General features: G+C 39.0%; 1 protein-coding gene across 1 annotated transcript in view; it reads left to right on the top strand.

Moving 5' to 3' along the window:
• Nucleotides 1-13,225, top strand: part of ldah.L (lipid droplet associated hydrolase L homeolog) — a 109,272-nt gene that overhangs the window by 55,915 nt on the left and 40,132 nt on the right. The window contains exon 4 of the mRNA XM_018264048.2: nucleotides 4,230-4,393. Within this exon, the coding sequence (XP_018119537.1) occupies nucleotides 4,230-4,393 (164 nt within the window). The remainder of the gene's footprint in view (nucleotides 1-4,229; nucleotides 4,394-13,225) is intronic.

The following is a 13,225-nucleotide window of genomic DNA, read 5'->3' as shown; positions in this document are numbered from 1 at the left end:
ATGTCCCTAAAGTTCTAGGAAATGCTTAGTTCAAAAGTGACTTGAGGTACTGTTTCACAACAATGCTGCTGACAAATCCCTTCCTAAGATTGCAATTAAACAAAACTAGACACGCATTAGGAGGGCACATTCACAGATAAACTCCATATAATGCAAATTGCTTATCTATTGGGTCTTCTCTGAGGAGCTTCCTCATCTTATTTGTGGTCTTAGGTCAGGGATCGCGAACCTTTAGAACCCATGAGCAACATTCAGAAGTAAAAGGAGTTGGGGAGCAACACTAGCATGAAAAATGTTCCTGGGGTGCCAAATAAGGACTGTGATTGGCCATTTAGTAGCCCCTATGTGGATTGTCAACATACATTGAAGCTCTGTTTGACAGTACACCTGGTTTTTATGCAACCAAAGCTCACTTCCAAGCCTGGAATTCAAAAATAAGCACCTGCTTTAAGGGCACTGGGAGCAACATCCAAGGGATTGGAGAGTGACATGTTGCTCATGAGCTTCTAGTTGGGTAGAAACTGAAAATCCCTAAATCACTCTGTGGTCCCAGTAAACCCATCAGGTAAGAATCACATCAGCTAATTAATGAGCTGAATGACCCAACGTGCAGTTTAAAGTATATGGACATCTTATACTGGTGGCTGTTTGCTGTTGGTAATTCTCTCATTTTATCCTCTTTAATAAAACCATTTCTTCTTCATCAATACATGAAAATACATTCTTAATGACTTCTTCAGAATCAGTGCCATAACATGATAAGGAACATGAAGTTATTACAATGATGGTGCTGGATTATTGGACCTGTGAAAGAACAGTAGACTCAAAGCTGTTGGCATACCCTTACACACAGACTGCTCCACCTCAAACTGAGGTCAACATCCCTCCAGCAGACTTTAGTTGCACTTTAATCAGAGGAAGACTTTTACAACATATCATATCTAGTTAAAAAGCTGATATTTCCCCTTTAAAAATGCTATATATATATACATATGTTATTACGGATTTTATCTCATACTGGAATTGTGCCTTTTTTATCCATTATTTCTGAATAGTGAAAAGCCTAGAGATTTATTAAGTACGATGTGCTGGATATAAAAAGGTAATTTAAAACACGTTAACAGTAGACATAAAATAAAATAACATACTCAGTGTTAAACATATTAGTTCTGTTTACATTAAGTATTATTTAATTTTTATAAAGTGATGTCGAGATGTAGCGCAGATGAATAAACACAGCTAGCTAAAATATATTATCTGTCACTGAGGTTCTCAAAAAAGGACCAACCCATGGCCATACCTGGCTGGAAACTGTGTTCAAGTAACCTTTTATTGCACAATAAAATCATATATTTAAGTTAAACAAATGAATGGAAGCTGTTTTAATCATAATGTATGGCAGAAACTTATAGGCCTGTTTTGTAAAACATGAATTTTGTCTTTTTCTCATCTTTTCTGAATGTGATTTTCTATTTGTGTGTTGTTGAGAGATATTTGGTAGTCTTAAAGCCTTGACTTTGGCAGTTTCCTAAAGTCAGGTTTCTTTGCTAGCTAGGATCTTCCAATTCAACAGTAACTATGTTACTATGAACATCAGTTGTACACGTGTTTTTTCAATGTGGAATGTGGCCTTGGCCATAAACTGATTATGAGAACCATCCATGTGGTTGTCTAAAAGGATATTAAAAATAAGTTTTGGGTCTGGTACAAAGATTTGATGTAGTCCTGTACACATATGAGAAAGTGCCTCCATCTAGTAGGTTTGGGCAGGACCAGAGCACATGCAGTAGGATGCCCCTATAATTTTGACATCTCAGGCAGTTGGGAGATATCTTGGATTGTGCCTATATGTTCTTGAGACATAGATGTTTTTAGATCTTGCTGACATTGAGTGTCTTTCCCAGTCCCTATTTTTAATTTTATGGAGTACTGATATTGACCCTCTTTTCACTTTTTTTTTATCACGTGTTTTTGTTGATTTTCAAAGTGATCTATCAGTGGAAAAACACTCCCATTAAATGTAATCATTACATCATTGAGGCAGACGGACACTTTTAGGAGTAAAAGGGCTGTGGACCTAATATACACCCACCCGAGAATTAGTAAATAGCAGTAATCACACTAAAAAAAAAGCAATAGAAACACCATTTTCACTAATCAATCTTATGTTGTCCAACTTCATATCAATCATTTCATGACTTTCTCTGCGCTTGAGGACTACGTTCTTATTAGCTTCATATTGCACAAGACTTGCACTGTTCTCCTGCAATTCTAGAACCTTTTCAATATGCGACAATATCTTGCTTGGTTCAGTTAAGCTTTTCTCCTGTAGGGATTCACTTAAGCCCTTTTAAGTATTTAAGTACCAAGCACTTTTGAGTCCATTAATGCTCTTCATGCAGTTTGAGAATATCAGAAGTAACCAAGTATTTCCAAGACCAGATGTACAGGCCATGGAATGCCTAGAGCCGATTGTGTTCTTCCTTATTAAAACAAAGGACTAGTGGTTTAGGACAAAACCCACACAATAATAGTTGCGATTGCTCCAAGAAAACATCTTTTCTGATAGATGGAAGCTCTGTTTTGGACAAATCCATGCAATAGTCTTGATTATTTAAAAAAAAAACTCTGTGATACATGGTATCTGGTATTTAATTAGCTGGTACATTTTCTCATTGAATTTAGTTTGGTGTGACATTTGTTATTTAGAGTTGGTATTTGGACTTCATGGGACTTCAATGAGACTTCTTAGCATGTAAGTGATGCCCATCTCATGGCATCCATCTGATTGTAGCCACATCTCCAAGCATTTCCTTGGCATGGGTGCAGTGAATTAGAATTTAGTAGCACGTGCAGCTTTCTGGGGTGGGGGTTCCTTATAAATATTAGATTAGGCTGTATTTGCAGGGACTAGCGCATGATCAGAAGCCTTCTTTGAGATGTGATTGTTTTTCCAGATATTTGCAAGCTCCACAAAGTGTCAACTTCCCTGTGTGTTTTACACAAACTGGTAGTGTTTTACCCATTCACATTTGTGGTTTTGGGATCCGCCACTGCCATTGTCAATTCTTGCAGTTATAATCAGATTACTTTGGAATGCCAGTAACAAAATCCCAGTCCAACTGCTTCAACTATTCACACAGCCTGACAAACACTATGCTCATAAATTTGACGTTATTAATTAATTTCATCGACAATAGCACTTCCATTGCATATTTTCAAATGTGTCACTTTCCCGTATTGGGAGGAAGATCAGATTACTCCTCGTTTCAACAAAATAGGCAGCCTAATGTGCAGTTTATTGTTCTAATTTAGCAACCTCGATGACGCATCAGGAGAGATGTTATAATGGATCCAGATTTTTTTTTTAATGTCCTGATTCCGTTTGGCTTTGGTTGTGCCAAGAACACCCTCATGGAATGCTGAAGTGAGACTGGCTGTTCTAACAATTGCATGGATTGGCATCGTTCGTGCCAGAAATGGTAACAGATGGATCAGTTCAGGCAGGAAGAGAACTGCATGCAGCCTTTCAGGAATATCCAGATTTTAAAATATTTGTATCCTTTATATTACTAGTGCCAACATATTACTTAGCACATTTATAGAAAATCGTCCGTTGACCCAGTGGAACTTAAAGTTTATTTTCCCTACCATTGGGAGAATGTATAAACTATATGCCCGGGCAGATGGAAGGCCAGGACCTAAGCACTTCAAGGAACCAATATTAACTGATTGTGCCAATATGTGGGAAGCAATTCCAGGGCACAGTTGGTAGCATTTCTTTGTTTCAGTTTTGAAGGATTGAATTGTTTTCAATAATAATTTTTCAACACAATTTCATGGTATTTTAATACGCACATAAGTGTGTAGGATTTCTTCAGGCACTCCCAAAACATACAATTAGGTTGGCTCCTGATAAAGATTACCCTGGTGTGTTTTGTGAATGTGATAGGGAGCTTACTGTAGCTAAGACGCTCCATAAGGCAGGGACTGGTGTGAACGATGAAGAATAATTAGTAATGTGTTAGCATGATAATAATAAATACACAATCATAGTGATCTAATAAAACCCTCAAAACCCTACAACTTGAAGGGGGTTATTTACTGGTGGAAGTTTTTTAGGCTAAAACTAAAATTATTAGTGAAAAAAAACTAAAAATGTTTGAGATTTATGGTGGCTGCACTTTAGTATCTATCTGATCTCCCCTATGTTTCTTTTGCTGGTTTAGATTATAGCCAAATGGAGGACGTGTTCGGGCTCAATGGACAGGTTGAACACAAGCTCTCATTCCTGAAGGCACATGTGCCAGCCAATATAAAATTGATTCTGATTGGTCATTCCATTGGATGTTACATAATACTGGAGATGATGAAGAGAACTGCAGACCTTAAGGTATGTTTGCTACAATGGGAAATTGGTTAAAGGAGAACTAAAGCTTTATAAAGAAGAAGGCTAGATATGCTGTACATTATATTTTGGAGTTCTGTACCAACCTCAGAACTTTAGCAGGGACGATCAGTGAATCAGAAGATGCCCCCCAGTAGCTGTTTCCCAGCATTCTTTGTGCTATTTACACCTGAGCTTAAGGGTCAACTAATAATATACAGTGTATACAGTGTATGTATATATATATATATATATATATATATATATATATAATAATTACATGGCAGCTCAGAAACTGCCATAAACATTAGCTTATAGGACAGACAAACCTAATTTTCTGCTTGATGATTTGCGACGACCCCTAAGCTTAGCTTCTTAACAGCTTCCCAGAGCACACTGAGCATGTGCAGTGCCACTGTAACTCCAACCCGAATCCAAAGTGGTGACCCCCCCTTTGCAGTAGTGACGTGCGGGCCGGCCTGAACTTTGCAGAACTTTGAAGACCTGAATGATTATTATTATGTTATAGAGATTCTGAAACTTTAGGCTGGTGCAGTGAAATCAATATGGAAAATACAGATTTTTGTATCCATATTTTTATAGGTGTTTAGTTCTCCTTTAAAATGATAAATAGTATGAACTAGAGGGATCATACTCTGGCCAAAAACGTTGCTGATGTTGATCTACCCCCTTTCATCTTCTATCTGCTTCAGTCTCAAGCCAGCCATCTAGCCATCACCTTCTAGATCCTGCCCCAGCCACCCAGTCCCTGCCCCTGTGGCCAGTAATGCACTTGGGCTAAGATGGCATCCATATTCACCATGCTGTTTAGGGAGAATGATGTATAATCTAGGGTTGCCACCTGTCCAGGAAGGGCTGTTTGGGTCAAAACTGCCTGCCTGGTTTTCCAAATTAGGAAAACCAAGCAGGGTTCTCCTAGATTGACATGGTAATAGACCAATCACCGACCACCTCATAATATCCCCTCCTTGTGATATCAGCAACTCACCGGCCCACCATGTGACATCACTTATGAAGATGTCCGGTTAATAAGTAAAAATTTTTTAAAAAAAATAGACCCCTTTTTGTGGAGCTTTTCACAATTCAATGACTATTCATCCAGTATCATTTCTGTATCCAGAGTGCAGCCTTTTCCCAGTTTAGTATAAGTGTTAATAAACTAATCAGTTTACACCTGACTTGACAAATTTAAATCAGTTGTTGCAGAGTTCCCCCCCCCCAAAAAAAATAACATCAGCATTTTAAAAACCTCAGTTCTTGTGTGGCTAATGCGTTTTTTAGAACAAGGTCTGACAATAGATAATATTTCATTAAACCAGAGTGTTGTGCAACCTCTTTATTGCTGCCAATAAATGCTAACTTCTGCCTTGGATAACACATGAAATGGAATAATTAGAAGCGGGTGTTCATGTCTTGCTTTTTTTTTTTTTTTACCTACGTTGCGTTCTACAAATGTTTACTAGTTTATATTGGATAAACACAACTCCTAAGGAAATAAGTAATCAAATATATTTATAGAAATAAACCGCAGTCTGGTTTTGACAGTCACGGGCCCACCAGCAAGTGCTTTTTATGTTCTTGTTTCATTTAATCCACCTTCACATTCTTTTCTTTCACATTCTTCTCCTCGACCTTTAAATGGGAACATCATGTTAGATGTACAGGCCAAGTAATGCACAGACAAGGGTTCAAGCCCTTATGCAGGGGTGTCCAAACTTTTGGCTTCCCTTGGAAGAAGAAAAATGTTCTGGGGCCACTCTCGAAATACACAGAAACACTAAAGGTGGCCAAAGTCGCACAGATAATATCGTACGAAACAAATTTTCGTACGATGTTGGGTGCATGTATGGGGGAAAAGGAGCCGACCGATGTAGGCAGAAGACTTGGATATCAGTCGGCTCGTCTGGACGAAAAAATTTCGATCAGGCACCTTTGAAGACACCCAAACATAGTCCATTGTTAGTGCTGAATCGTCAGATACAGGTAGAATTCTATTGTTTCTATCTTTATATCTACCTGTATATCTGACGATTCAGCTCTACACGTGTGTATTGAAATGAACGATCTTTCTCGTAATTGTTACGTCTATGGCCATCTTTACGCTAACTTTTGATTTATTTTATTGTAAAAGTAACAGAAAAGAAACCTAATGGGATTTTTGACATTTTGTTTGAGAAACACTGCACACCCCATGTCAAATTTAAAGCACACATGCACACAATTAGCGACCGCGTACATACGCTCTCTGTGTGTGACATTGCAACATGACGTTTCTTGGATCGGCGGAAGTTCAAGCTGGCCGCATTGAAGTTCAAGCTGGCCGCATTGATATCCATCCTGGGCGGCATGCACCCTCGGGCCGCAGGTTGGACACCCCTGCCCTAATAGCTCCTCACAAGGTTATGGAAAGACCTATGGAATTGTCACTCCTATTTAAAGTGCCATTTACAACCTAGCCACACCCACTTTATTTCACACCACACCTCCTGGATTTCTAGGCCACACACCACTCTGGTGTTTTGCAGTGGAATGATAAACACAACAAGAGCCTTTTAGGAGTTGATATTGATCTTGTGGCCATCCTGTCGGATAGACATGGGTTGCTTAGGTTCATTATCCAGAAGATCAGTTTAGTGTGAGTATCCAATCACAGCTCTGCCCTCAAATAGGGAATTGCAGTATATCATTTCCTATTAGTTCTACCAAGCTGTCCAACTCCCTACATACTAATGGGAAGTGGCTGACTCCCTACAGTTCAAAAGGTTGAGTGTCACCAGCTGTGAATGTCAGCCTGCTAATAGTAAAGTATTTGGGGAGATTCTAAATGTAACATTTAAAGGCACATTACTGAAATGCAGCACTTATTCTTGACACCCTAGTTCCCCTTTAAACTGCAGATTTACTTGGTTATGGGTGGTATTGTAATTTGTGTTTCTCCCGTTTGGGGGAATCCATGCGTTTTCCGAGAAAGGCCCAAAATGGTGAAACTGGGGGGTAACGGTTCGTGGTTGACGAGAAAACAATTAGGCCCTTTTTTAATACTGGTCAGTGTGGCTGGAACAAGACGTCATAGTCATATATTTTTTTACTAAACAAATCAGCCTCAAGTCTGAATAGTTCATCTGGTATTCTTGTCTTGAAGGAAAAACCCTCACTTTTTATGACTAGTAGCAATTACTTCTCTAACCACAACAGTGGAAGATCTGTTCAACCCCAGATATGGAACTCTCGGCCTTAGCAACTACCTTGGATTCCATCAGATAAACATCATCAACGAGTCAGGCTTGGAGCTTTACTTCTCCAGTTATTGTTTCTTCTCAAAATGACTTCATGGTACAAGGTGTGGTGTTTTACGTTACTAAGGGTTATTTTTGTTTGCAGAGAAATAGGAACAAATCATCTGAACGAGTGCATAGAATAGCAGCTAGATAAGTGTAAGTGGCCAAAGAAGCTTGGTTCCTTAGTAATGCTGGCTGCATTCTCTTCATATTGTTTATGTAAGTGAATGATACTTAAGATCATTGGGTGGCAATTTGTTAGTAACCCTCCACTGATTCTAATCCCCAAGCCACCTCTTCTTTAAAAAATGCAACAGGACCAGGTAAGTTTTGCAGAGAGGGCCGACACCTTTGCAGTTGTGATTCCAGTGATCCACTGCACTTCCAATGGTGGACACAGGTAAGGTGGTGATACACAGGCAGATTTAGACCAATTTATCAGCTTATCTGCCTATGCCCTCCGACCGGCCCACCCAAGCGATATCTGACCGAAAATCAGCCAGATGTTTATCAGGCAGGTTGAATGAGGATCGTATTAGCTAGTTGGTGTGGTCCTCGCTCCGACACCTCCTATTCCCGCCGTTGACCCTAAGGCAAAACAATCTTATTAAGCACAATATTTTACAGTACAGAAGTAGATGACCAGTAGATGACACCTTCTGATTGGTTGCTGTGGTTGGGTTAGATAGGTGGCATGACAGTGACCATGGAGAGAAACTAGAACCCTACCATAATGTACATGCATTCTTTGACTTTACTGGTGAGTTTTGGCCAATGGCTGCCAAGACTGACGTCAGGGTCCAGCTTTGCAACCCCGTAGTCTCTTGCATGAGGCCATAAAAGGGTAAATATACCATATTTGTGCATAGAGCTTGCTTTTATTTTATTTTCCCATTATTCTTCTGCACAGAGATCTTTGTCTGCCTATTTTTAGTCATAGTTTGGACCAACTTAATTCCTCTGGCAAAGTGAATGTAGAGTTGAATGAACAGGGCCTCAGATGGCCAATTTATCATGATAAACAATATTCCCTTTAAGATGAGCACTTGCAAATTTTCTACTTGAGTGGTACTGTGTGCGGACTATTTGCCCCAAGCCAATGTTTAACAGTCTTCTCCTGGCTGTGGTCCTTCCAAGGATAACCTACCATGGTACAAGGGCTGACAGTGTGCTAGATCTTTTTCCATCTTTTCTAAACCAATGACATTTCTCTTCAGGATGTTGGGGATTGATATTTCCTTCCATCCTTCTCCTTCCCCCACTTCCTGAGGTGGCAGGTTTTGGAAATCTCCTTTAGAAGCAGGGTAAGATCTCTCTATGGGGGGAGGCTGTGGTATATGTGCCAGACAGGTATGTGCCGGTCATAGGGAGGATTGGGGAGACTATTATATACAGGTATGGGATCTGTTATCCGTGAACCCATTATCCAGAAAGCTCTGAAAAAAACTAGAATTCTCAGGAAGAATGCAAACATCTCCAAATTGATTCCTGGACCTTTCCTATTGACTTAAACAGCAATTCGGCAGGTTTTAGGTGGCGAATAGTCAATGATAAATCTCGAAAATCAAATTCAAATTTTTTAAAAAAACTCAAATCGAATTTTAATAACTCCCTATTCGACTTTGACAGTTTTGACCATAAGTAAAATAAGAAAATTCTAATTTTCAATTCGACCCTTGATAAATCTGCCCCTTAATGTCTACGTGATTTTCTAGTAGACTTAAGGTAGGAAGATCCAAATAATGGCATGTAGGGATGCATTGAATCCACTATTTGGGATTCGGCCGAATCCTTGGTGAAATATTAGACTGAATACTGAATCAGGAAAAGGAAAGCAGGAAAGGAAAAGGTGGAAAAAATTAAATATGCAAATTCGGTTCGGCCAGGCACAAGGATTCATTCAAATCCTGCTGAAAAAGGCCAAATCCCGAACTGAATCCTGGATTTGGTGCATCCCTAATGGAAAGATCCCTTATCTGAAAGCCCCCAGGTCCCGAACATTCTTGATAACAGGTCCGATAACTGTACTGCAGAGCTGCTGCACATGAGATGATACAAAGCAATATAGACTCTCCAAAATTTGTTCTGGGACTCTTCTGCTTTTCCTTTCATTCTTAAAGGGATTTATTGTTCATAGTGCATGGGAAGGGGGATTAAAAGACACAGGTCCATGCCAATGACTTCTCCAACCTGTTAGAGCTGAAAGCAAATGCACCGCAATTAATCACGCCGTGTTCTGAGGAGACAGAGACAGAATGGGTAGGGTGAAAGGTAAAACTATATTTAAGTCAATATCGGGCAGGAAAATGTGAGACAAGTTGGGAGATTTTGACAGGGAACAATAACTCACAGAAATGCTTAACATGGCTCTGTGAGAGGAAGGTTTTGTTTAACCTCCTTGACCTTTTTATGATGCCGATGAGTAGGGTCAAGAGTGACATAGTGAAAGCGCCTGGTTTGGGACAGCCTGGGGCAAAATCCCATACTCTACTCTGGGAAGGACTCCGCTTCTCTTTCTCGGGATCCTCCAGTAACACTGAAGCTTGACAACTCAGAGTAGTGCCTCCAATCTGTGCCCCCAGAGGTTTCAACTTCACCTTACCAGTAACTTTAATTGGTTGGTTTACACATTTATGGTGGAAAAAAACATTTTCTGAAACCCAACCTTTTTCCTGTGCTGTCACCACATAAAAAATGTACAACAGTATATTCCATTACAAGCTCATTGCTTGCTGAGATGTAGGGAATTATGTACCCCCTGTTGTAATATATTAGGATATTAGAAGTCACTGAGGGGTTTTGTGACCATATAAAGGCACAAGGCTGCAGGCTGAGTTGTACAGGGAACTCTGAATATCACTCATGTATTATAAGGGATAATGTACCCCCTACTGTAAATGATAAGGATATTAGAAGTCACTGAGGGGTTCTGTGACCATATAAAGGCACAAGGCTGCAGGCTGAGTTATACAGGGAACTCTGAGTATCACTTATGTATTATAAGGGATAATGTACCCCCTACTGTAAATGATAAGGATATTAGAAGTCACTGAGGGGTTCTGTGACCATATAAAGGCACAAGGCAGCAGGCTGAGTTATACAGGGAACTCTGAGGATCAGCTGTGTATTATAAGGGATAATGTACCCCCTACTGAAATTTATAAGGAAATTAGAAGTCATTGAGGAGTTCTGTGACCATATAAAGGCACAAGGCTACAGGCTGAGTTATACAGGGAACTCTGAGTATCACTCATGTATTATAAGGGACAATGTACCCCCTACTGTAAATGATAAGGATATTAGAAGTCACTGAGGGGTTGTTCTGTGTCTATATAAAGGCACAAGGCTGCAGGCTGAGTTATACAGGGAACTCTGAGGATCAGTCATGTATTATAAGGGATAATGTACCCCCTACTGAAATTTATAAGGATATTAGAAGTCATCGAGGAGTTCTGTGACCATATAAAGGCACAAGGCTGAGTTATACAGGGAACGCTGAGTATCACTCTTATTAGAAGGATATATCCCTTACTGTACATTATAAGGATTATTTTAGAGCCGTTTATTTAAATGATTTCTGATGGCTTTGCTGTGTTAATACAGCTGAAGACTTTGGAAATGTTGCCTGCCTCCATTGTGTAGCTGTAGCTACATTACTTACGTCAAACAGGTTGGACACACTTCTTCAGCAAGACATGAGAACATACTGAAACTGATTTTTGTCCTTGGGTAACAGCAGAATCAGCACTTTGGAACATTCACATCTCAAAAATCAGAAGGCACCTGTAAAAGCAGCAGCAGCTAAATATATGTCAGACATGTCTGCATGGCAGGCAGCTCATACATTCTGCTTCTTGTTGCGGGTGGGGCATTTTGAAGGGAAAATTCACAAATACACCTTTTTGTTCACACCTGTACTCATACTGAGATCAAGGTATGCCCACTCATGGGGATCACATGCAAAATACAGAGGGGCTGATTTATACCCATAAGTTGGATTGTAATAAATAGTGGTTCACCTTTAAGTTTACTTTTTAGTAAGTTATAGAATGGCTAATTCTAAGCAACTTTTCAGTTGGCCTTCATTACTTATTTGTTATAGTTTTTGAATTATTTGCCTCTGTAATGTATTGTTATTGCTACTTGCTGAAATTGCAAACCGTAGAGCTGCTGAATAAAAGGCTAAATACATAACTCAAAAACTATAAATAAAAAAAATGAATATCACTCTACATCATAGTAAAAGTTAATTTAAAGGTGAACAACCCCTTTAACATAAATAAAATACGCAAAGACAAAAATTCAGCAAATAGATTTTTCCTTTCCTGTTTCCTCCCACCTCCAAACATACAGGTTAATTGCTTCCGGTAAAGTCGATGGCACAGGACTTTCATGCGTAGGCGATGATGCAGTTGGGGCGCTGGATTAGGGGTATTGGTTAATAACTGAGAGGCACACTGATCCTGACATGATCCAGCATTAATATGGGACAAGAATTTCTTTAGAAGTTAATTTCGGATAGAATGCTACCTGTACAGTTGACAAGCTGTTTAAATAGTTTTTCTTTATGAACATAAGAACAGGATCTGATGCAGGAGCTCTAAAAATATTTACCCCCTCTACCTGCAATTTACCATCTAAATGAGTGTAACATTTAGCATTGCCCTAGAAGAACTGTTTATTTAATGTGATCAGGCACCAGAAAAATCTTAGCTCTATTCTTGGCCAATCACTGTCGCCGTAGGGCTACATGTGTCTTTATGTTGGCACGGAGAGAGTTTGTAGAAAGTAGATATTGACACAGCTCTTGCTTCTTGACTTACTAAAACGGAAGGGAATATTATCAGCACTGGGTAAAGTATGATATATATATATATATATATATATATAAATATATATATATATATATATATATATAAATATATATATATATATATATATATATATATATATATATATATACATTCCCCACAGTCACAGCACTCACGTTTAGAGATTTCTTGTTGGCCTGGGTGCGTGTATCCTATGTTGTCCGTATTCTTCCCAAGTAGAGACCGCACTCCCAGGACTTACGAAAATAAAGGGTATTTTATTGTAAAAAACTAACGTTACCGGATTGTAGACAACTTTGGGTGCAAGGGTCAAAGATTCTTCATATAGTATAATGAAAGGACCCCACACTCCATATTCTCATGAACAAGTTGTGTTTTATTTAATGCATATCCAACGTTTTGGCCCTCCTTATGGCCTTTCTCAAGGAAAGGCCCTAAGGAGGGTTGAAACATTGGATATGCATTAAATAAAACACAACTTGTTCACGAGAATATGAAGTGTGAGTCCTTTCATTATACTATATATATATATATATATATATATATATATATATATATATATATATATATATATATATATATATATATATAACATGGAGGAGCACTCGCCAAACAAAAACACATCATGCCTGGGTGCAGGTAAAATGTGTACAAAATAACAAAGAAATACTGCACTCAACAGGCTCAGTTAAAGAAACTGATTTTAA

The sequence above is a fragment of the Xenopus laevis genome, chromosome 5L (assembly GCF_017654675.1).
Source record: "Xenopus laevis strain J_2021 chromosome 5L, Xenopus_laevis_v10.1, whole genome shotgun sequence".
NCBI lineage: Eukaryota > Metazoa > Chordata > Amphibia > Anura > Pipidae > Xenopus > Xenopus laevis.
Note: the sequence above shows the minus strand (reverse complement) of the source record. Positions and strands in the feature narration are given on the sequence as shown.